The 24030-nt window shown below is 44.2% G+C and overlaps 1 protein-coding gene across 1 annotated transcript; it reads right to left on the minus strand.

The window, feature by feature from the left end:
- Positions 1–2266: 2266 nt before the first annotated feature.
- KIAA1210 (KIAA1210 ortholog) lies at positions 2267–24030 on the minus strand. The gene is made up of 11 exons (XM_063313756.1): positions 23824–24030; positions 17963–18134; positions 16798–16924; positions 15878–16030; positions 14425–14490; positions 11768–11968; positions 9902–10007; positions 8249–9790; positions 6818–7002; positions 4862–4970; positions 2267–3242 (listed from the first exon to the last, which is right to left on the minus strand). Exons 1-11 carry the CDS (start codon positions 23999–24001, stop codon positions 3076–3078), a joined length of 3006 nt encoding a protein of 1001 aa, XP_063169826.1. The 5' UTR covers positions 24002–24030; the 3' UTR covers positions 2267–3075.

Below are 24030 nucleotides of genomic sequence, written 5' to 3' on the forward strand. Positions count from 1 at the left end.
ATCTCCTGGCCCTGTCTCCCAAGGTCTTTCCCACATACCATTATGCACATTCAGCCATGAAAAGGAAAACTCAAGTTTAAAACTAACCACGCTTAGCCTATTATGCAAATGAGCCCAGCCTAGGATTCATTTTGAAACTTTAAAAAAATGCTGCTGTTATGAGGTAAAAAAGACAAATTGTGCAATCAATCTACAAAAGAAAAGAGAAAAACGTTGACCGATAACGCTGAACCTTCCGGTGCTTATCCATTGTTACGTCCAGCTGTTCCTTTCCAGAGGCACCTCATTATAAATGGAGTTGTTGCAGATTCAACTTTGGTCGTGCAAAAAGCCATGTGCCTTTCGCTGCATCCTTAGAATTTCAGGCTCAGGAGAGTAAACCTCATTCACCCACCTGCATCTTCTGTATCTCATGAAATCGTAACATGGAAATAAGTCAGCCATTTAAAAAAAAACGCGGTGACAGAAAGTGCCAACTTGCTTATGTAAGAGAGGTAACTAAAGGTTAGAGTCCAAAAAAAGCTTGTCTGTGTGTATATGCACGTGTTCTCCCCCACGACCCTTTCTGTACCCTTTACACAGTGTTTCTCAAACTTAGCAACTTTAAAACAGGTGGACTTCAATTCCCCAGCCAGCATGGACTGGCTGGGGAATCCTGGGAATCGAAGTCCCCGTGTCTTGAAGTGGCCAAGTTTGAGAAACACTGCTTTACAGGAACAATGCTTTGGGAATGGGAATTTCCAAAAATTGTACAACTGCTTTAAGAGCATGAAGACAGGTATGCAGAGCATGGCTGAGCAACACCTTCTGAATCCTTTTCAAGGTTGAGCAGCTGGAAGAAAGTTCAGACCACATTTCTCTAGCATGTTGAACACCTGCATTCTTTCATTTTTGAAGTCCTGAGGACTGGACAATTTAAAAAAGCCACACCTTGCCCTATTATAGAAGATCTATTTGTTGGTTGCAGTCCAGCTAATTAAGATTTTCCTTTCCTGTTGGTTTCAGCAGGACATGTACAGTGCAATCCTCTGCAATAATTCATAGCATTTTCTCTCTGGTCAGCGTAGCCCAAAACTAAAAATACTGAATCAGCATTGCTTCAAAGGCAAAAAAGTGGAAAGACTGAAATACACAACAGAGGAATGGTTGAAGATGACAGAATTTTCAGAGACGGCAAAATTGGCTTGTTTGACTAGGGAAAAGACAGTAACTACATTTGTTAGTGACGGGAAACTCTTTATGGACTTTTTGCTGAAAACAGAAAAAAATGAACTTGTGAATTTATGGGTTTGATGATCAGAAAGGGTAGAATATGGAAAGAAGGGAGCCATGATGCAACCTTAGAGAGGATAAAATATAAATGCATTTATAACTGCTGTAAATATTGAAAGCCACTCCTTTATTTCTTTTTTGTCTCCTTTCTGTCTTGTTTCCTTACCACTTTCCTTTTACTTTTTTTACTTTTACTTTCCTTTTTCTTGAAATGTGTATGGTTTTTATTCTGTAAAAAAAAGTCTTCAATGAAAATCAATTAAAAGAATTGCTTCAAAGGAAAAATTGGACGTGCGAGTAAGTTGCAACGCTGTGCAACCTTACTTCCAGAAAAGCATTAAGTGGGGTTTCTGCTTTAATTCAGTGGGCTGGATCAGGGCCACAAACCACATTTGGCACAAGACATGGAAGGATTTTAGCTGTACAGGATAGGAAACCAGGAAAGCAATTTAAAGCAGCGCCTGGCAGTTCTCCTTAGGAAGGCATTTCTGCTCTCTGTTGGTGAATGAAAAAAGGGCATTATCAACAAGAGCCAGTATGGTGCAGTGGTGAAGGCACCTGGGTAGAAACCAGGAAACTCTTGAGTTCTAGTCCTGCCTTAGGCATGAAGCTGGCTGGGTGGCCAGTCACACATTCTCAACCCTAGGAAGGAGGCAATGGCAAACCACTTCTGAAATTTGTCAAGAAAACCGCAGGGAATTGTCCAGGCAGTCGCCAGGAGTCAACACTGACTCAGAGCACCAAAAAAAAAAATGTTTTACAAGACCTGGGAAGTTAAATTCTTTATTAACGAAAGCAAACGGATTGTGAGGGAACAGTGATAATAGGGAACAGTCCTGCATCTCTCATGTCGTACGTGTGACAAAGATCACTCGCTGCAGTGTACCAAAAGCCTATGATACAACTGTAGCATTTAAGAATAAAACAGAAATACGGAAGGTGGCACTCCAGAAAGACAAGGATTATGAAAATAAAGAAACGGCATCTACTTACCTTCTATTCAACAACTGTTTATTGGCATAAAAAACCCAACAGTAACAGACAAAAATAAAAAGGACGCATTGCTTTCTGATCTCTTGCAGAGCCAAAGGAGATTTCACTTAAGAGTTATGGCAAGATGGGGTAGGGGAGAAATGGGTTAATTCCAAGAGTGAAGGATTAATTCCAGAGCCAATGTCTTGATCTGAAAACCACCGGAATAAGAGAATCTATTGACTTGGGCAGAGAATAGATAGAAATAGCTTCACCATTGCTGGCAGGAGAACTACAAGCCAGGATCCACATCTGTCAGTGTTTTTCAGACTTGGCAACTTTAAGATGGGTGGACTTCAACTCCCAGAATTCCCCAGCCAACCAGCCAATTGGAGCTGGAGTTAAAGTTGCCAAATTTGAGAACCACTGGTCTCGATCCTCTGCACTTCTTACGCAGCACAACAGGCTGTAGGCCAGGGCAGAGATTCCAGCACAAGCTAGTCTGCCTTGCGGAAACAGTGATGTGTGGAAGGAATTGAAAGCAACAGTTCGGGGGGGCGGGTTTCACCCAGCCCATCTCAGCAAAATCCTCGAGGAGCCGGCTCACCCGCCCGGATTGTGGTTCAGTGAACGGCAAGCAGGGAATGGCTTTGGATGGTAGTGTCAAGCCACGTGTTAGGCAGAGATGCCTCCTTTCGGGAATTACGGAAGTGAAAAAGCCATCCCGTTTCTTCCCTGAAACTCTTCCATTTCTCAGACGCCTAGAAATACAGTCACGGTGAACTTTCGGCTATTAATACTGCTGCTGGCGTGAGAAGGTTTCTCAATTCGCTATTGAACAGTCTGGGGCATTTCGCTCCATGCTTTGGCCTTTTTCTTAGCCAAAGACAACCAGGGGGGTTCAGCGGGGCTGCAGGATGCCACGGGAAGGATTGGTGCTGATCTGGTGTCCTTTTCCACCCGAGGACCTTCCCGCGAGGGGATTCTGGCAGGTCCCTCTGAAAAACAATGCAGGACATTAAGAACCCCAGGAGGCTCTGGACGCTGAAGCAGAATCACTTCCTTTTGGTTTTTCTGCAACCTTCGCCAACTGGATGCCCTCCTGATGCCATGGACTTCACCTCCCATGATGCCCAAGTCAACGTGGCCCATGGGAGCAGGAGGAATGGTTGGTGAAGATGACAGAACTTGCTGAAATGGCTAAATTGACTTGTTTGATGAGAGAAAAGACAGTGTCTACATTTATTGGTGACTGGAAACTCCTTACGGGCTTTTTGTGTAAGAAGGAAAAAAAATGAACTTATGACTTATGGCTTTGATGATTAGACAGGACAGATTATAGAAAGAAGAGAGTCATGATGTAACTTTAGAGAGAGAGAGGTTAAAATATAGTTATAAGTGCTGTGAAGAAGATCAGAGGCCACTTCTTTATATCTTTATTTTTTTTTCTTCTATTTTTCCTTCTGCACTTTTAGCTTTTTTTCTTTTTTCTCTTTCCTTCTTTTTTGTTCTATTTTAGTTTGTATAATGTTGTTAAAACTTTCAGTAAAAATTACATTAAAAAAAAAACCCATGGCTATAGGAGCAGGGACATCTGCAGGGAGTGCTCAGAAGAGTCAAGATGGCAGTTGCCACCATGTGATCAAAGCCCTGCCCCTTTGTATGTGCGTGTGGTGTCACATGCACAAAGGGGCAGGGCTTTGTGTGTTTGCAAACGCCATCTTGACCTTTTTCACCCCCTCCTTTGCAGAATCCCCTGCCACGGGGAAGTGAGTTCTAGAACCACATTAGTTCAAGTTTAGTCATAAGAGGAGAATTAAACCAGCAACTGAGAATTCGACGAAGGCACCAGCACATTTAGGCTACTCTTAGGAGATTGTGTTTTGGGAGAATTGATGTCACACCAAAAGGATTGCAATTTTTAATCTACTGGGCCACCAACAAGACTTGAAGGGAAATCAATCCTATTTCTACAGGTAGTCCTCACTTAAGAACCATTCATTTAGTGATGGTTCAGACTTACAATGGTGCTGGAAAAAAAGATAGCCTGTCCTCACACTTATGACCGTCGTTGCGTCCCCATGGTCACGTGATCATGATTCGGGCGTTTGGCAACTGGTTTGCATTTATGACCATTGCAGCATCCTGTGGTCATGTGATTGCCATTTTCTACCTTCCTGGATGGCTTCTAGCAAGCAAAATCAATGGGGAATCATGTGATTTGCTTCACAACCACGTGGTTTGCTTAACGACTGCTACAAAACAGGGCGTAAAATCAAGTCAAATTCGCTTAATGACTGCTTCGCTTAGCAACTGAAATTCCAGTCCCAAATGTGGTTGATAAGCGAGGACTATCTGTATTCCAGTTCTTGGCATGACAATGAGAGAAGACAACTGCACTAAATGTCTTGCAGGGGGATAAGGTGGGCCTCTCATCTGCTCCAGGACAGCTGTTCTTCAGAAAAAATAAAAGGAAAGGAAATGCTGACCTTGGAATGGGAAATAGGGTTGAGCATACAACATGATTATTTCATGGACCTTCTGAATTCGGAAATATATCAACAAGCAGCAACTGATTTTGCCTAAGAATGTGAGATCAAAGCGGATTTCTTAATACCTTTGGCAGCCAATGCAGCTGACTTCAACTGTACTTTACTCTCCAGTAGGCGCACATGCTGGTAAAGGCCAATTTTCTTGGGAGAACTGTCGCCGGTCAGGGTTACTTGCTATAAAGTGAGAAAGAGAAATAGAACTTATGTGCGACCAAGAAGTGGTCCACCACATTTTCGTTCCTCGTGCAGTTGACCAGTTCAAATGCAACGTTTCATGGCCATTCCAACAAACATTAGAAAGGTGGAAAAGACAGATTTCCCACACCAGCTGGAAGCTGCTGCTAATAAGCCAGTCTCTCTAAATGTTTTCAGTGCTGCAAGAGAGCCCTCAGCCACGTAGCACGTTATAGCAAGAAGTACGTTCTCACAGCCCTTCCCTAGTTTCTTTGAGGGATGGGAGATACCAAACATTTGCCAGCAGCTAGTAGTATTAGTTTCCACCTGGATTATCTCTCAGGACAAAATCCAAAACCTGGTGCTGGAAATGTTGCGATTGTTTCTGCTTTGGTTTTCCGCTATGTTTCTTCATTTGCTTTTATTCAGATGTTCTGTCTGTGTGTTTATTTGTTCATTTGTTGATTTCCACAAACGTATATAGCACTCATTTCCCACAACTCTGGACAGTTTAGGTCAAGCCACCCAACCGAAAAAACAAATCCTTCGCATCTCCAGCAATAAACAACTGGCCCAAATGAAGAAAATGCCAGTCTGATCACAGCACTAAACTGTACTAAAAATCAAGCTCATTTAAAGAAAGGAGCCTTCACAGCCTTGCAGGAGGTCAATAAGGACCACATCAGGTGTTTCTCCACAGGAGGAGATTCCACAGTGTGAAGACCACCACAGAAAAGGACTGCCTTCAGAGGCACATCCCTCGGACTTCTCATAAAAATAGGACCCTAAGCATCTTCTCCCTGTTGGTACCTCTGGGTCAGGCAGATGGAGGAGTTTCACAGGTTAGGACTAGCACTTTGAGTTAGACTTGGAAGCCTGGTGGTAACCAATACACCAACTGGATAATTGGTGTTACATTATAATTATGGCCTTCCGCTAACATCTTGGCTGCCAGATTTTGTAAGAACTCGAATTCCCAGATTATCAGCAAAGGCAGCTCCATATGGAGCAGGCTACAATAGTCTAACATGTGGTAATGATAGTGTGAGTCATTGATGCCAGGGCAGGGCAGTGTAATGCATTACAGTTGTAGACCAGTCAGTTTTTCAGTTCAGGTAGGGCCACAATGGGTGTACCAACCAAAGCTAAATAAATCCCTCTTGGCCATGGCCTCCACCTGCTGTTCCAGGAAGACCCCAAGCCATGGAATGCTTCTTCATGGGAGGGTGACCCCACAGAGCTCTCATGAAGCCAAGATATTTCTGGACGAACAGCAACTCTGTCTTCCCTTCTTACCCTCTCAAATTGAGATAGCCATGGGGTGAGAATGATTCATCCAATCCCCTCTTTGCACTTTGCTCATGTCAATTTCCCCACCCACACTTACCAGAACACCCAATTTAACCATTCCTTAGTCAATTTCGGAGGGAAACTCCCTAACTTGGTTTGACTCTGCTAACTTAAGTAGCCTACACCTTTCCCAAGCATCGATTAAAGTAAACCTGTTTGTTCTGCAGCTCAGCAACTGTGTTTCGAATCGCGTGAAAAACTGAATGAAAGTCATCAGAGGAAAAAAAAATTAAAAAAAATAAATTTGAAAAATTAAATTTGAAATTTTAAACTTAAAATTTAAATTTGAAAAATTAAATTTGAAAAATCAAGGAGATTAAATTTAAATTTAAAAATAAAAAAAAAGATTTTTCAAGAGGGTATGGTAGACCCTCCGTCATGTTTTCTGAATGATCGCACTGACAGATCCACCCTTGATATGAGGCACTTTCCAACATTCCTGCAACATTCCACACACTGACAAACACTGCATTTCTGCAGCATTCCTATGGTTCTACCTTTTTCAGGGGAGACATGCCGGTAAGTTTTGCCTCCTCTTTTTCCATCTGGGCTATCGCTTCCTCATTCTTTTTCTGTCCTTTGACAAAAGCATTGCCCTGGAACTCTTGTTGTTTCAGTTTTGCCACGGAGACCCAAGCCGGCCGAAAGGATGGGCTTCCCAAAAGCACCACTGGAACTTGTTCTAGAAGAGAAAGGGATGGAAATACAGCTCCACATTTCAGCTTTCTCCTTCTCAGCTGTGACCTACCTGGGCTCTGCTTCAAGCCCACCTCCTCATGGTTCTGCCCTGGTTGTCCCCTTGCTTGTAAGGATCTACCTGCCGCAGGTGGGACCGGCTCTCCCATTAGGTACGGCAAGGCAGCAGGTTCTGGTGCAAGCTATTTGAAGTCAAGATGTCCCCAGTTATTCCCTTGGCTTTGAACAAAACAAAACTGTGGAGATTTTGATTTTTAGCACAGTAAGCAACCTTCTCCAACATGGAACCCTCCAGATATGCTCTCCTACAATACCCATCGATTTCTCACTGTAGACGAACGACAGTGTAACTAGGGAAAATTGTTCTGAAGGAACAGTCTGACGGGAAGGGCTTCTCACCTCTGGTTTTTACCTGATTTCTATGCACACATAGCTCTCTTAGGGTCTGTTTTAACCTTCACATTACCACTGTCAAACGAGCCCTAAAGACCATTTGGTTCAAAGAAAGAAAGATAATGAAGAGACCAATAAATAATCACCACTTGGTATGTTTGTACTGCAGATGTAAATTGCTTAACCCAGTTTCCTCCCAGAAACTGGAGTTCTGTAAGCAGTAGGCAGGAGGGTTCAAATAAGAGAAATTATGGGATTCCTGATGTGCCAGGATTTTTGAGGTGGATGAAGCCCTACAATAAGGAACGAGCATAACATCAATACTGTTCAAGGTGGTGGAGAAATCAGGGTTCTCAAATGCATGGAGCATAATAGGGGAAAAGGACAGGGATGGTGGAAGAAGCTAAAAATCAGTGTATATAGAGGCACTGCTTTTTGGATTCGGCACATTGTTGTAGCGAGCTCTTTCCTGCATCTTTCAGCACTACTCTTACTGTTCACACATCAATGAACAGCCCAAGGATCTGAGCAGCGCTGAAGAGGACAGAGGGAATGGCTTTGAAGGGCAGGAGAAAGAGCTGCTACCAAGCACAGTCAGATAAGAGGGCCTTGAGTCCCGGCCAAGGAAGTAGTGTGAGAAAACACCTCAGACAAGCCCCTCCCTAGTTCACACAAAGATAAAGAGAGAGAGGCAGAAACCACATTCAGACGTGCAAGGTTCTGTTACTAGTGCTGTTGCAATAAAAGCAGCATTGGTAAGCACTGACCTCTATGGCAATGGTTTCTTAGTCTGGCCTACCTTGTTGGCTGACATTGTCCCATTTCAGTAGGAGAAATACCTGAAGGTTTGATTGCTTGCTGTTTGGTCCCTCCTTCTCCAGGTTTGGCCTTGAGCAGATTTTTCTCTTGGATGCTGCAGTTTGCAACCAAACCCTTAACACCACTTGTAAGATTTTGAACTGAGGTTCCAGAACTTGGTTCCTTGGCTTCGACTTTTACAGAGGATGGTAGAGAAGCTGCCAATGGAAGCAGTTTGGGAAGGTCCTGATGATGTTCTGTTTGGTACTTCAGCAAAGAAGAGGTTCTCTTCAGCTTCACTCCAAATGGGCTCTCGCAGCTCGGCAGTTCCTCAGTGGAAGAATTCAGGTTGGCTGCCACGTTTCTGTCAAGTCTCTCAGGACTGCTTAAGATACTTATTTGTGACACTGCATCCAGTGGAGAGATCCCTTCAAACAACTCTGGTCTTATGGGAGATGTTGGCGAATTTCTAGGGCAGGAATTGTCTACAGAGCTTGAACCTCCTGAGAGAGATCTCTGCCAGGCTGGAGCAATGGTGAATCTCACTGGCTTAGCAGAAGTGGACTTTGTCTGGGTCTTGATCACCTCCTCCATAGCTTTGCTTTCTTCCTTGGTTATGACATTTCCCAGCTGAATTCCAGCAGGAGTGCTGACAGGAGGGCAGGTTTTGGAAGCAAGCTCAGTAGATCCCACAGTGGATGGTCTTCCAGAAGAAAGACTACCCGACTCTCCAACAGTGCTGTCCTCTGGCTTTCTGACACTGCTGTTCAGAATAGAGCAACTGAGTTCAGGTAGGAGGTATGGCTTCTTGCCCGCTGCATTCAGAAGCATAGGTCTATCAGGATCAACCTCCAATGTGGACAATGCTCCCTCAAAAGAATCTATTGGCTTTGCAGGGCCTTGAGAAAGCTCAAGTTTCATATCTGAAGGCCCTCTTCCACCTTCTTTGACAGTTAGGCTGTTCTTGTGCACTAAGTCCTTTGGGGCATCTGAGGAAACCTTCAGAACAGATGAAGGAGGTTGTGGAACGTACAGTGCAGGATCTGCCTCCAGAGAAACAGAGCTGTCTCCACAGACAGATCTATCACATGCTCTGGCTCGGTTCCTGGCAGGTTTAGAAACATTTGCTCTGACATCTGTTCGTCGTGAGCAGGCTATCTGAATCTCTTCCGCCTCAAGTTCTTTCCCCACATTATTCCCTAGCAAGGCAGAAGGTGATGCACTGTGGACCCCCATGGCTTTTGTTTTCAAATGAAAAGATTCAGAGTTCTCAGTGACTTCTGGACCATGCTGTGGCTTTTGATCATCCATGGGGGCCCGAGGTCCTTTCATCTCCTTGTATTCCACCTTGTCTCCTTCTTTGTACTTGATGAGAGAAGATGGTACATTTGGACAGGGCATGGGGATGCTAGCCTGGAGCTCAGTCTCCAGCAAGTTCTGGGTCTCTGATGGCAAGACACAAGCTCCATCTACAGGTAGGCCAGCACTGCAAGAATAAGGCAAAGCTTCAGAGGTTCTTGTCAAAGGCGGCGCATTGTCCGTCCAATCTTCATTTAAATTCACTGCATCGTGGCTCAGCAAGCCTACATAAGAAAAAAAAGGTAAGGGAAGAGAATGGTTTCCAGCTTCAAACCTTAATACAAGAAAGCTCTCTGTTGCATGCAGAGATATGTACCACACGCTGTTCACTTTACCTTCCCAGTCTGTCTTCTGGCCAGCAGCTTCTTCAAGGAACTTGGAGTGGCTTGTGTTTTCTTCATCAGGCTCCAGAAGATGCTGTTCCCGCAACACCTGTTCCACCTGGTGTGACAGAGAAAACCGTTTGGACAATCTGCAGAGGGCAGATTGCTCCATAAGTCCAGTGTAAACAGAAAGCTTCTCCACGAAGGAAGAGCATCCTTAGATTAGTCAACTGGCCTACGTTTAGAAAATGGAGCACACTTCCCTCTCTACTTCCTTAAGAATCAACCACCACTTTCCCCAGGTGTTCTCCAGATGTGTTGGGATGACCATTCCCAGCGTTCTGGGAGGTGAACCCCAAACTCATTATATTTTAGTGTGTTGTGGGCATACCCACAAAATAATTGCTGGGGGGGGGTTGCATCTAGTCCCAAAATACACTTTTCCCAGAAGGCAAAGGAGTATGGAGGCTCCCTTCCAGTTCTACCCTATTTTCCAGAAGACTTTTAACCTCCTCGGTTTACCTTTGCCCATTTAATTGGGGAGGTAGATATCCTTCCAAACACAGCAGTGGGCTGGCATTACCCCACAGTCTTATTTTCCAAGAATGTTTCTGGGGCATCTACAGAGCCCAGAGCTTGGAGCCTTGGGAATGAAAACAATGCTAAAGCTTTGATTTGCAGTGTGCCACAACCCATATGATTCTTTTCATCCTTTTCATCTTTTACTTTTTAAAGAATATAGCAGCCTGGGAGATAATCTCTGGGCACCTTCGTGCCCATGAGCATCCCGGTGGGAATGCAAGTCCAGCCCATTCGGAGAGGCTGAGGTCAGGGAAAGCTGTTCTACCACATGCAAAGATACGTCACTATTATGTAGTTGTTACCAGGGCCGCAACTGGGGGGGGCAAGCAGGGCATGTGCCCTAGGCACCGCACTGGGGGGGGGGTGCCAAAATGAGTGCTGGGGGGGCGCCAAATGAGCACTGGGGGGGCACCAAAATGGGCACAAAATCCATGTTTGCCCCAGGTGATACAGACCCTAGTTGCGGGCCTGGTTGTTACTAACCTCCAGCAATAGAATTTTACAGCTTTGGTTGTTACAGCTTTTCTTTTGACTTTTTAAATCGCACAGTGCATTATCCTGCCCTATTATAATTAATGCTTGAATGGGAGTTCTCTCTCGGTTTTGGTTTTCTAGCAGACTGACAGCATTCACCTCTCCATCTTTTAACTCAGAGTCATTCTCCTTCCAGATTTTAGCCATAGATGGTTTTTATGCTACAGGTAGTCCTCGCTTAAAAACTGTCCGTTTAGTGACCATCTGGAGTTACGACAGCGCTGAAAAAACTATTTATGACCGTTCCTCATGCTTATGACTGTTGCAGCATGCCCACGATCATGTGATCACAATTCGGGCACTTGGCAACCGTCACGCATTCACGATGGTTGCAGTAGCCTGCAATCCCATGATCGCCATTTTCAACTTAACAGCTTCCGATAAGCAAAATCAATAGGGAACGGCATGATTCGCTTAACGACCCCATGGTTTGCTTAACGGTCAGGTGATTCACTTAACCACCACTGCAAAAATGGTCATAAAATTGGGTCCAGATTCGCTAATGACTGCATCGCTTAGCAACTTAAATTCCGGTCCGAATTGTGGTTGTTAAGCGAGAACTACCTGTATAACAGTTAAATCTATACTCATTGTTTGTCCTTTCTGCTGGTCTAAGGCCAAAATAAATTTATTGCGTTGCATGTACTGTAATGCACATTGGATCTCATCTGGCCAAGAATAGTCCTGAAACAGAAGTCCCTTGGATGGGTCAGAAGAGAAAATCTCTCTCTCCAAAGGATCTTTTCTCCCAGACGTACTTACAGGAAGATGATGGGTCTTCTTCGCAAAGCCCTTCTGCTTGCGTGGGTTCATGGCAATCCTGTGCCTGGCTGCCGAGGTGTCCAGGCACCCCAGGGGAGAAGCAGGTGTATTGAAATCAACTGGAAGCACCTGCCAGAGGGGTGAGGCAGGGATCCCCAGAGGGTGTGTGCTGAGATGCTTAGAAGGAGATTCTGAAACAACCTACAGAAGCAGATCCATCCATGTGCGTCAGCTCTCGTCTATATTCTGCACAGCTTTACCGTTCAATGTTTTTATGCATTCTTTTAAACCACTATGCTGCAAACCGCTGGGAGTCGCGGGAAATGCAGCAATGCATAACCACTGTAAATCAATTTCATGCTTAGGGTTAAAAACGGTTTGGACCTGATGGGCTCAGAACTTCACCTGTTCAGACGAAAAATAAATAACGTATTAAGCAGCCAAGAATCTGCTTTTGGTCCTGGCGGCGAAGGTGATAGGTTTCCCTCTGCATGGGGTGGGAAGTGGAGCGCAATGGAGGTAACAGAAGTATTCTAGCCCCCTCTTTTTCCCCCAAAAGACAGCACTTATTCAAGAAGCCACGAAAAAAATCTCACCTGCCCTCTAATTCAATCAGATGGCTGCTTTGTCATCCTTCCATCCTTGTTATTTATCTACATTTATTTCAAAACATGAGCTTGGCCTCCTCTGACTTCTTCAAAAGGCTTGGACAGCTGAAATGCAGCTGAACTTTTTTGTGGCTTCTTGAATAAATATGGCATTAAAAGAAAAGATGGGTTTTCTTTCCCCTCCCCCCAAATGCATTTCGCTCCCACAACATGACTGAGGGATGCACTTAATGTTTGTCTGGGTCCAAATATTGTTCCCATCTTCTAATATTTCTCCTTCTGGGCAGGCTTGGCCACCTAGAAAATTGACCTGTCTGACAACAATAAAAAAAACTGGTCATCAAATAGTCTTTCCTAAAGTATTATTCGGGGATGGTGAATAGTGTTAGAATAGCAAATTAACGTTGTAAAGTGACTATTCCATGGTATCACAAATTTACATTATCAGAACAGGGTGATAAGGAGGGCTATTAAAATCAGAAATCTTTTAAGGAAAAGAACTAAAACACATTTGTACTAAATTCATACTAGTATGTAGTTGGGCTATTAAAAGGAGCCAAATGTTATTTTTTAATCCACATTTTTTAAAAATAATTTTTCAGGCTTATTTTTTTTTTAATTAAACAGAACTAAAAGGCTAGGGACGCGGTGGCGCTGCGGGTTAAACTGCTGAGCTGCCGATCGGAAGGTCGGCGGTTCGAAACCGCGCGGCGGGGTGAGCTCCCGTTGCTCGTCCCAGCTCCTGCTCACCTAGCAGTTCGAAAACATGCCAATATGAGTAGATCAATAGGTACCGCTTCGGCGGGAAGGTAACGGCGTTCCGAGTCGTCATGCTGGCCACATGACCCGGAAGTGTCTATGACAACGCCGGCTCCAAGGCTTAGAAACGGAGATGAGCACCGCCCCCTAGAGTCGGATTCGACTGGACTTTACGTCAAGGGAAACCTTTACCTTTACTAAAAGGCTAAAAAGAAACTAGAAAGAGAAGCAGCAAAAGGAAAGGAACAAAAATACTATCTCAGACACATATATACATATGTAAAGTTTTATACAACTGTTTCAATAAAGGATGAGCATACAGTATTTCATTATAACTGTTCATACATATTCTATTCTGGTTTCTCTCCAGATTGCCTACATCTTTTACATTTTACTTTCTAGTTAACAGACTTATTTATTTATTTATGTAATTTCTTTATACAGCCACCCATCTCACTGCTGTGACTCTGGGAAGCTTAGTAAAGGTAAAGGTATCCCTTGACATTAAGTTCAGCCATGTCCAACTCTAGGGGGCGGTGCTCATCTCCATTTCAAAGCCGAAGAGCCGGCGTTTGTCCATAGACACTTCCGTGGTCATGTGGCCGGCATGACTAAACAGAACGCCGTTACCTGCCCGCCAAAGCGGTGCCTATTAATCTACTCACATTGGCATGTTTTCGAACTGCTAGGTTGGCAGGAGTTGGGACTAGCTTACCAAGTTAAAAATCCAGAAAACAATACAAAATCAACCTGGACATAACCACAACAATCTTAAAAACAACAAAACTATTAACAACATCATCAGTGGCAGAGCACCATTCCTGAAAAGTTTTCCCACGTATGTGTATATGTACAGTGTTTATAGACAGCATGTTTCTCCTTGCTCATGACATCTCCCCACACATTCTTCTACCCATGCATTTAATCCAGCTGTGTTTCATTGTCTAGACCAGTACTTCTCAACCTCGGTAACTTTAAAATGTGTGGACTTCAATCCCAGGATTCCCCAGCCAGTCCATGCTGACTGGGGAATCCTGGGATTGAAATCCACACATCCTGAAGTTGCTGAGGTTGAGAAGCACTGGTCTAGATCCCCTCCGAAACTTACCAACTGCCACATGCAGTCTGCAACAGAAGATGCTTTGTGCGCAGCAAGCCTGGCCTGACTTCTGCATTTAAAGCAAACTTCACAAAGTCCTCCTCGTCAAGACAGTGCTAGGATAGGCTGACCAAGGGTCTGTTTTGCTACAAGTCAGATTTACTTCAGTAGCAGGAAAATCAGATATTTACCTGATCATCTTCACCGTCTGTCTCCTCGAAACTCAAAGAGCTGCGCCACTGGACGGGGTTGGAAGCCTGCAGGTATGTGTGTGAGAAAGAAAATTATGGGAAATAAGAAACACAGGATTTTAGGAGCCTATTAGGAGTCTATTAGGAGTTAGGAGAAAACACCGAAGGGTGTGTGGGATGATCCTGGACAGAGAGACATTCACAAGGATGACAAGATACTTGACATTCAGTGACAGACTAAAACAGCTGACCTTTCAACAAGCCAGGGCTTGCCGATACACCCCACTCCTGAGCATTAAGTTGAAATGTTACATTTACAGAGTGGCATTGAAGGGATGGATGTCCAGAGGCAAAGTATCTGCGCACAATAATTGCTGGGGAGCAAAAGCAGAAGGCCTGGTCGCTATGGGAAGCCAACTGCTAAGTTAGATTGACCTCTGGTCCAATCCAGTTGAGCTCTTTTGTTTGGAAAGTCCTCTCCTGGGCTGTGAGAGCCATTGCCAAATCAGATTTATAAAAAGAAACCACCAGTTAAGAGCTGCTATTTTTGTGTTCCTTGACCAACTTGGACGAGAAGCCCCTGTGAAGCTGATTCAACGTTATGCTACTCAATTCCATCCTGTCCAAAACTAACAAAGGCAGAAAGGAACAAGGTCCTCTTCTGCTCGTTCTCAGGCACTTGGCTTTAAAAGTACGATAGGAATAATACAGAGGTTTTTATTTTCTTGGCTTGGAGGACTTTCTCCTTTTTTACAAAAAAAAAAAAAAAAGCACATCACTGTGACAGCTATGATCTGGAGACTAGACTATCCAAGTAATTATTAAAGAAAGATGACGCTGAAGAAAAAAAAATAAACACATCATCAAGCCTTCTTCATGCCTGCCAAAAGACCAAGAAGACTGATCTCATGAGACAATACTTTAAGCTTTCATTAAAGTAAAAAATGCTCACAATAATCTTACTCTGCAGTTCCCAGTGATTCCTTCCTTGTATTTTCCACAAACTGTGGTGAGGACATATCTCTAAAGAGCAATTTATTCTGTGCCTTCAGTTTCTCCCAATAACTGGGAATGTTGCTATATCTGAACATTAAATGCAAAAGATGATCTGTGCCAGTGTTTCTCAACCTTGGCAACTTGAAGATGGGTGGACTTCAACTCCCAGAATTCCCCAGCCAGCATTCCCCATTCCCCTGGCTGGGGAATTCTGGGAATTGAAGTCCACCCACCTTAAAGTTGCCAAGGTTGAGAAACACTGATTTATGCTCGTAAGGGGTTCTCAATAGATATGGCTTTATAATATGTCAACTCAGGCAAGGCAGGTTGAATGTGGTTCTAGTGGGTATATAAACCTACTTTCTTTGAGTTAAGGTTGTTAACTGCACAAAACATATTATTTAGGGAGGGCTGTTCTCTGTGATTTCTCTGCTAAGAAACTTCACTGGACACATACCTGAGCTGTGGAAGAGGTCAGAATATCATGGAGGCTGGAGATTTCTGGAGGGCTCCTGGGCAAGCCATCTTCTTCTGAAACAGGGCCCACTTCTTCCATCCTTTTGCCAGCAATAACTACAAGGGGTGACTCAAGGCAGAGATTTTGCTGCAACTGAAGGTGTTGGGGGTAGAGGAATTATTTTAAAAATGACAGCAAAGGAGGAGTCTTAAAAAAGAAGCTGTTTGTTATTTACAAATGAGTTGGGCTGAAGGAGTCAAAAGTCAGTCCGCTGTTGAACAAACTTAAACAAATTCCACTTTAGTATAATTTGAACTCATTGGTTTCTGTCCTGTCTCTTGGAGTAACGAAGAACAAGCTTGTTTCATCATCTACATGAGTATCTTTCAACTGAAAATAGTTATTGCAGACTTTCTTAATTTCCATACCCAGATGCAACCCCTGGGGAGAACCAAGGACTATTTTCCTATTTGTTATAGGTAGTCCTTGCTTAACAACTGTTCATTTAGTGACTGTTCAAAGTTACAACAGCGCTGAAAAAAACGATTTACTACCATTCCTCACGCTCATGACCTTTGCAGCATCCCCATGGTCATGTGATTGCAATTCGGGCGCTTGGCAACCGTCACACATTCACAACAGTTGCAGCATCCTGGGATCACACGATCACCATTTGCAACCTTCCCAGCCAGCTTCTAATAAGCTAAATCAATAGGGCACTGCCACAAAAATGGTCATAAAATCAGATTTGGATTTGCTTAACAACAGCACTGCTTAACAACCTAAATTCCAGTCCCAATTATGGTTGTTAAGCGCGGACTACCTGTAACTCTTTTTGATGAGAGTTTTTGAGGGTTATGTTTATGCCCAAGTTGCTTCACGAGCATTTGAGATTAAAATTCACAAGAAGTCCCTCTCACCTGGAAATTTTTCGCCTTCCCAGGGAAATCCTCCTGTGCGGATGCTTCCCCAGGCACATCACACAATGCTTTGGAAAGCAAGGTGCTGTCGTGCGATAAGGCTTGGTTTCCCACACTTCCATTGGAGCTGAAAGGTGAACAAGTAAATCCGTTCTGACTTTTCAAATATTGCCATTTAAATGCTGCCTTTAAAGGGAAATAACGAAACCTTTAAGCAAGGTTGACTGGGGAATTCTGGGAGTTGAAGTCCACACATCTTCAAGCTGCCAAGGTTCAGAAAGACTAAATCTTTGAAGAATATATGGTTTCAATATGGCTTTTATCTGTTGCAAACCTTCAGAATGGAATCTATGAAACAAAGTCCATTGCAAACATAAGAGTTAAAAATAAACCTTAAATAAATCAACCACACTGGGGGTGGCCCTCCAGATGTTCTTGTAGCCATTCTCTTAGGACTGTAACCAGCATGGCCATCATGGCAGGAAGACAACTTCTGGAGAGCTATGGTTCCCCACCTCTGATGCACATCTTGGCATTATATCTATACAAGCAGAGGCATTGGCTTCTGAGATCCACATCTCTTTATTTCTTACAGGTAGTCCTCAACTTACGACTATTTGTTTAGTGACCGTTCAAAGTTACGACGGCACTGAAAAAAGTGACTTACGACCAGTCCTCACATTTACAATCATCGCAGCATCCCTGCAGTCATGTGATCAAAATCCAGGTGCTTGGCAACAGGTGTGTATTTCTGATGGCTGCAGCATTTCGGGGTCACATGATCACCATTTGTGACCTTCCCAGACAGCTTCTGACAAGCAAAGTCAATGGGGGAAGCCAGATTCTCTTAACAACCACAGTGATTCACTTAATGACCACGGCAAAAATACAACCCCACATGGCTAATTAGCACCGTCTGGATGGATTTTCAGAAAAGGGGCGGCCCGATTCCATCCCCTTCTGCATTTCTGCAAGTGAAACCATCCCGAGGGCAATTTTTCACCGCACAAGCTGTTTTGAGGCACGCTGCAAACGGGGAAGAGGAAATTCCTCACATTCCAGCCCAGCACTGAGATTTGTTTACGCACCAAATGGAATGACATGAGTTCCTCGCTGCAGGACAAGCCAGCTTGCTTGTTGACACAAGATGGGCCGGAAAACTTACTCAGTATCGGCAGGCAAATGGTGCAAGATGGAGTCCAGGTTGGGAGAGCTGATATCACTGTTGGACCGGTTCAGCTTTAGTTTCATCTCCTCCGTGGGAGACGGCAGCTCTTTGCTCTTCTTTTTCTTGGCAAAGAAGTTCTTAAATGTCTGAAACTTGGATTTTTTCTTCCCTGTGCAAAAAAAAAAGTGTCAGCTATCTAACTGGGATAAACTGAGTTTCAACAACCAAAGCAAAACTAAACTTCTTGGAATACAAGACCTGCGACAAGCAAAGGCCATCTTTTATTATATTTCAGGTTATTTAGCTGCATTTCAAAGCACTGTTCTGCCTAATATTTGGGATTATTTAATTGCATTTCGATTTTTTATATATATAATTTTTATCAAAACTGTTAAGAAGGAAGATAAACACTAATGCAGACTAATATATGGTAAGGAAGAAAAAAAGAAAAAGAAAGAAATCAAAGAGAAAGCTAAAAGTTCAAGACAAGGGAAAAAAAGTAAAGGAAAAATAGAAAAGAAAGAAAAAAGATACAAAGCAGAGGCTTCTGATATTCTTCACAGCAATTATATGTACAATTATATTTTAACCTCTCTCTCTAAAGTTACATCCTGATTCTCTTCTTTCTATAATCTATCCTGTCTAATCATCAAACCATAAATCACAAGGTAGTTTCTTTCATTTTTATGCAAAAAGTCCATAAGAGGTTTCCAGGCACCAGTAAACGTAGATATTGTCTTTTCTCTAATCAAAGAAGGGATGCGGTGGCGCTGCGGGTTAAACCGCTGAGCTGCTGAGCTTGCCGATCGGAAGGTCGGCGGTTCGAATCTGCGTGACGGGGTGAGCTCCCGTTGCTAGTCCCAGCTCCTGCCAACCTAGCAGTTCAAAAACATGCAAATGTGAGTAGATTAATAGGTACCGCTTCGGCGGGCAGGTAACGGCGTTCCGTGTAGTCATGCCGGCCACATGACCACGGAAGTGTCTACGGACAAACGCCGGCTCTTCGGCTTTGAAACGGAGATGAGCACCGCCCCCTAGAGTTGGACACAACTGGACTTAATGTCAAGGGAAACCTACCTAATCAAAGAAGTCAATTCAGCTGTCTCAGCAAGATCTGTCAATCTCACCAAACGTTCCTCTATGGCCGGTAGGGTTGAATCCCTCCATCTTTGTGCATATCATAATCTCACCGCAGTAATCATATATTGAAATTATATTGAAATAATCCCGGGATTATTTAATTGCATTTCAAAGCCCTGTTCTGCCTGTATGTTGTTGTTGTTTATTCATTTAGTCGCCTCCGACTCTTCGTGACTTCATGGACTAGCCCACACCAGACCCTCCTGTCAGTCGTCAACACCCCCAGCTCCCCCAGGGAGGGGTCCGTCACCTCTAGAATATCATCCATCCACCTTGCCCTTGGTCGGCCCCTCTTCCTTTTGCCCTCCACTCTCCCCAGCGTTAGCATCCTCTCCAGGGTGTCCTGTCTTCTCATCATGTGGCCAAAGTATTTCAGTTTGGCCTTTAATATCATTCCCTCAAGTGAGCAGTCTGGCCTTATTTCCTGGAGGATGGACTGGTTGGATCTTCTTGCAGTCCAAGGAACTCTCAGAATCTTCCTCCAACACCACAGTTCCAAGGCATCGATCTTCCTTCTCTCAGCCTTCCTTATGGTCCAGCTCTCACAGCCATATGTTACTACAGGGAACACCATTGCTTTAACAATGCGGACCTTTGTTGTCAGTGTGATGTCTCTGCTCTTAACTATTTTATCGAGATTTGTCATTGCTCTTCTCCCAAGGATTAAGCGTCTTCTGATTTCCTGACTGCAGTCAGCATCTGCAGTAATCTTTGCACCTAGAAATACAAAGTCTTTCACTGCTTCTACATTTTCTCCCTCTATTTGCCAGCTATCAATCAAGCTGGTTGCCATAATCTTGGTTTTTTTGAGGTTTAGCTGCAAGCCAGCTTTTGCACTTTCTTCTTTCACCTTCATCATAAGGCTCCTCAGTTCCTCTTCGCTTTCAGCCATCAAAGTGGTATCATCTGCATATCTGAGATTGTTAATGTTTCTTCCAGAGATTTTAACTCCAGCCTTGGATTCCTCAAGACCAGATTGTCGCATGATGTGTTCTGCATACAAGTTGAATAGGTAGGGTGCGAGTATACAGCCCCGCCATACTCCTTTCCCAATCTTAAACCAGTCCGTTGTTCCGTGGTCTGTTCTTAACTGTTGCTACTTGGTCGTTATACAGATTCTTCAGGAGGCATACAAGATGACTTGGTATCCCCATACCACTAAGAACTTGCCACAATTTGTTACGGTCCACACAGTCAAAGGCTTTAGAATAGTCAATAAAACAGAAATAGATGTTTTTCTGAAACTCCCTGGCTTTTTCCATTATCCATCGGATATTGGCAATTTGGTCCCTAGTTCCTCTGCCTTTTCTAAACCCAGCTTGTACATCTGGCAATTCTCGCTCCATGAATTGCTGAAGTCTACCTTGCAGGATCTTGAGCATTACCTTACTGGCATGTGAAATGAGTGCCACTGTTCTATAGTTTGAACATTCTTTAGTGTTTCCCTTTTTTGGTATGGGGATATAAGTTGATTTTTTCCAGTCTGATGGCCATTCTTGTGTTTTCCAGATTTGCTGGCATATAGCATGCATTACCTTGACAGCATCATCTTGCAAGATTTTGAACAGTTCAGCTGGGATGCCGTCGTCTCCTGCTGCCTTGTTATTAGCAATGCTTCTTAAGGCCCATTCAACCTCACTCTTCAGGATGTCTGGCTCTAGCTCACTGACCACACCGTCAAAGCTATCCCCGATATTGTTATCCTTCCTATACAGGTCTTCCGTATATTCTTGCCACCTTTTCTTGATCTCTTCTTCTTCTGTTAGGTCCTTGCCATCTTTGTTTTTGATCATACCCATTTTGGCCTGGAATTTACCTCTGATGTTTCTAATTTTCTGGAAGAGGTCTCTTGTCCTTCCTATTCTATTGTCTTCTTCCACTTCCACGCATTGCTTGTTTAAAAATAATTCCTTATCTCTTCTGGCTAACCTCTGGAATTTTGCATTTAATTGGGCATATCTCCCCCTATCACTGTTGCCTTTTGCTTTTGTTCTTTCTTGGGCTACTTCTAGTGTCTCAGCAGACAGCCATTTTGCGCTTTCCTGGTTTTCGCTTTCTTTGGGATGTATTTCGTTGCCGCCTCCTGAACAATGTTGCGAACTTCTGTCCATGGCTCTTCCAGGACCCTATCTACTAAGTCCAGTCCCTTAAATCGAATTGAGATCATTCTGTCATTTTTTTGGATTGTATCCAAGCACTGCTTTAGCCACTTTACTATTAATTATGAAGGCTACTCCATTTCTTCTGTGGTCCTCTTGTCCACAGTAGTAGATCTGGTGGTCATTTGATGTGAAGTGGCCCATTCCAGTCCATTTCAGTTCACTGACGCCCAGAATGTCTATCTTTAATCTTGACATCTCACCAATAACCACATCCAATTTGCCCTGGCTCATCGATCTTACATTCCAGGTTCCAATGCTGTGTTGATCCTGAGAACATCAGATTCGCCGTTCACCACCAGCACCGTCGGCCGCTAGCCGTCCTTTCGGCTTTGAGCTAGCTGCGTCATCACGTCTGGGGCTAGTTGAACTCATCCTTTGTTCCTCCCCAGTAGCATTTTGACCATCTTCCGACCTGGGGGTCTCATCTTCCGATGGTATACCGACATATCTCTGGTTGTACTGATCCATTTAGTTTTCACGGCAAGAATACTGGGGTGGGTTGCCATTGCCTTCCCCAGGGATCGCATTTAGTCTGACCTCTCTGTCACGACCTTCCTGTCTTGGGTGGCCCTTCACGGTTTAGCTCATGGCATCATTGAGGTGCTCAAGCTCCAGCACCACGACAAGGTAACGATCCTTTGCTGAAGTCTGCCTGTATATTGGAAGGGATTTGTTTCCTTCACAGGTGCTGTCGCTTCTGATGTTAGCATTGATGGCTGTTGACTACTAGGACAAAGCAACAGCAGAACAATTTTATTTATTTATTTATTTATTTATTTATTTATTTATTATAAAATTTCTCTGCCACCCATCTCATACACAATGACTCTGGGTGGCTTACAAAGAATAAAAATAATATAAAAACATATACATACAATATAAATATCGAATATAAAACATAAAATTCAAAATGGGCAATGAGATCTTATCCTAGCATCCTCATGGGGCCAACCACCCTCATGAAGAGCTGTCACCCCTCCTATCCCAGGCCAGGTGGCATAGCCAAGTTTTTACGCCCTTTCGAAAGGCCGGGAGAGTGGGGGCTTGTCTTTTGTTTTTGTCTTATGGCTACCAGCTGAAGCTGAGCTGCAATATACAAGAAGGGCTGTTTGATTCCTAGAGAAACCACAGCTACATGGAAAATTAACCTTGCATTTCTGGGCCACGGGGGCTAAATCCTTCCACGGACAACTTGGGGGCTCCATGTATAAGACCCAGAGAAAGCGTCCAACCCTTGGACATCACGTTTCAGAGACAAGACAGCTCCGTGGGGGATGCTGCAGATGCCTCTGGGTTGCAGAGGAATCATGAGATTAGCAGAGCCTAGCTCAAGAGCCACTGTAGTCTATTCTTCGGCTCAACCAGAGGCGAGCAACGTAATCCATTCTCACAGCTGGAGGACTGCTTTGGAAAAAAGACAAACAAACAAAGCATCCTTTAAGTGGGTGTTTGTCTCCTCCTTCCCCTGCAAATCACTTTTTATCCCCCCCACCCACGCACCCCGGTGCCAGGAAGCATGGTGGGAACAAGACCGTGACACCATTAGCTGGAGACAGTGACCGCCTTGAGACCCAAACAACGGAATCTCTACCTGTTCTTCCTCTGCCCGGCTGGAGAGGACCCGGGTGCGGTGGGGACACTGAACACGCTTTGATACATAGAGCTGGAGAACCCTCAAGCTGCTGATTGAATTGACCCATTTTCTGGGTTTCCAAAATAGAGTGAACCATGATCTTACTACAGGTAGTCCTCGCTTAACAACCATTTGTTTAGCAGCAACCATCCAGAGTTATGACAGTGCTAAAAAACCAACTTGCAACTGTTCCTCACACTTACGACCGTCACAGCTTCCCCAAGATCACATGTTTGTGACTCCGGCACTTGGCAACCATCACGCATTTATGATGGTTGCAGTGTCCTGCGGTCACGTGATCACCATTTTCGACCTTCACAGCTGGGAACCTCATGATTCGCTTAACAACTGTGGTGATTCGCTTAATGGCCACATCGCTTAGGGACTGAATTCCAGTCCCAACTGTGGTTGTTAAGCAAGGAGTACCTGTACCCACACTGAGGCTGCGAATAGAAGGGAAACCTAACCAAGGTTAACTATGACCAAGCTTAGCATTGATAGGAATGCAGCCACCATTTCACTGACCTGGTTACATGTTTTGTGTGAACCCCACCAATGATTTGGGACCTGTAAACTGCCTGATGGCAATTCACAGCCAACAGACCAAGCACTCCTTTAGCATTCTTCCCCAGGATCCCAGCGGCAGGGGCTGCACCCGAGCATCACCATTTTCATAACAAGGATAAGATCCTCATTCATAAGAATAAGGAGGGCTTCAGCTGCTGTTAGAATGAGGGAGCTTGCCCTTTGGCAGAACACGAGCTCATGCAGGAGAAAAGACAGAGGGGTAAAAAGAGTGAAGTCTCTGAGACTGGTCCTTGAAAACTGCAGACGGACAGATTCAGCCTTCGGGCTGTCAGACACTGACCTCTAGATCACAACAACTTGAAAACTGCCATTCACACTGTCATTTACCAACTCACCTGAAAATTGGTCACCCGCTTCTTCGCCTTCCAACACCTCGGGTTGCTCCTCCGATGTGGTCATTGTGATGCAGTCCCTAGATTTCCAAGCAGAGGACGGGAGAAGAAAAATATCCAGGTGGTTACATCCAATGCAAGACACTGCCGAATTCATCTCCCAGCAGCAAAACAGCCACATGCTATCTGAAGCTGCTCTGGGGAACAGCA

The sequence above is a fragment of the Candoia aspera genome, chromosome 12, assembly GCF_035149785.1.
Source record: "Candoia aspera isolate rCanAsp1 chromosome 12, rCanAsp1.hap2, whole genome shotgun sequence".
NCBI classification, from domain to species: domain Eukaryota; kingdom Metazoa; phylum Chordata; class Lepidosauria; order Squamata; family Boidae; genus Candoia; species Candoia aspera.

Excerpts from the sequence above, each read along its gene's own strand:
- KIAA1210 (XM_063313756.1), bottom strand. The coding sequence starts at position 24,001 with ATGTGGCTGTTTTGCTGCTGGGAGATGAATTCGGCAGTGTCTTGCATT. Across the intron at positions 11,969-14,424 it reads CAGACGGTGAAGATGATCAG|GTTGTTTCAGAATCTCCTTC; the intron begins GTAAATATCTGA and ends CTGCTTCTGTAG. Across the intron at positions 9,791-9,901 it reads CCAGAAGACAGACTGGGAAG|GCTTGCTGAGCCACGATGCA; the intron begins GTAAAGTGAACA and ends TTTCTTATGTAG.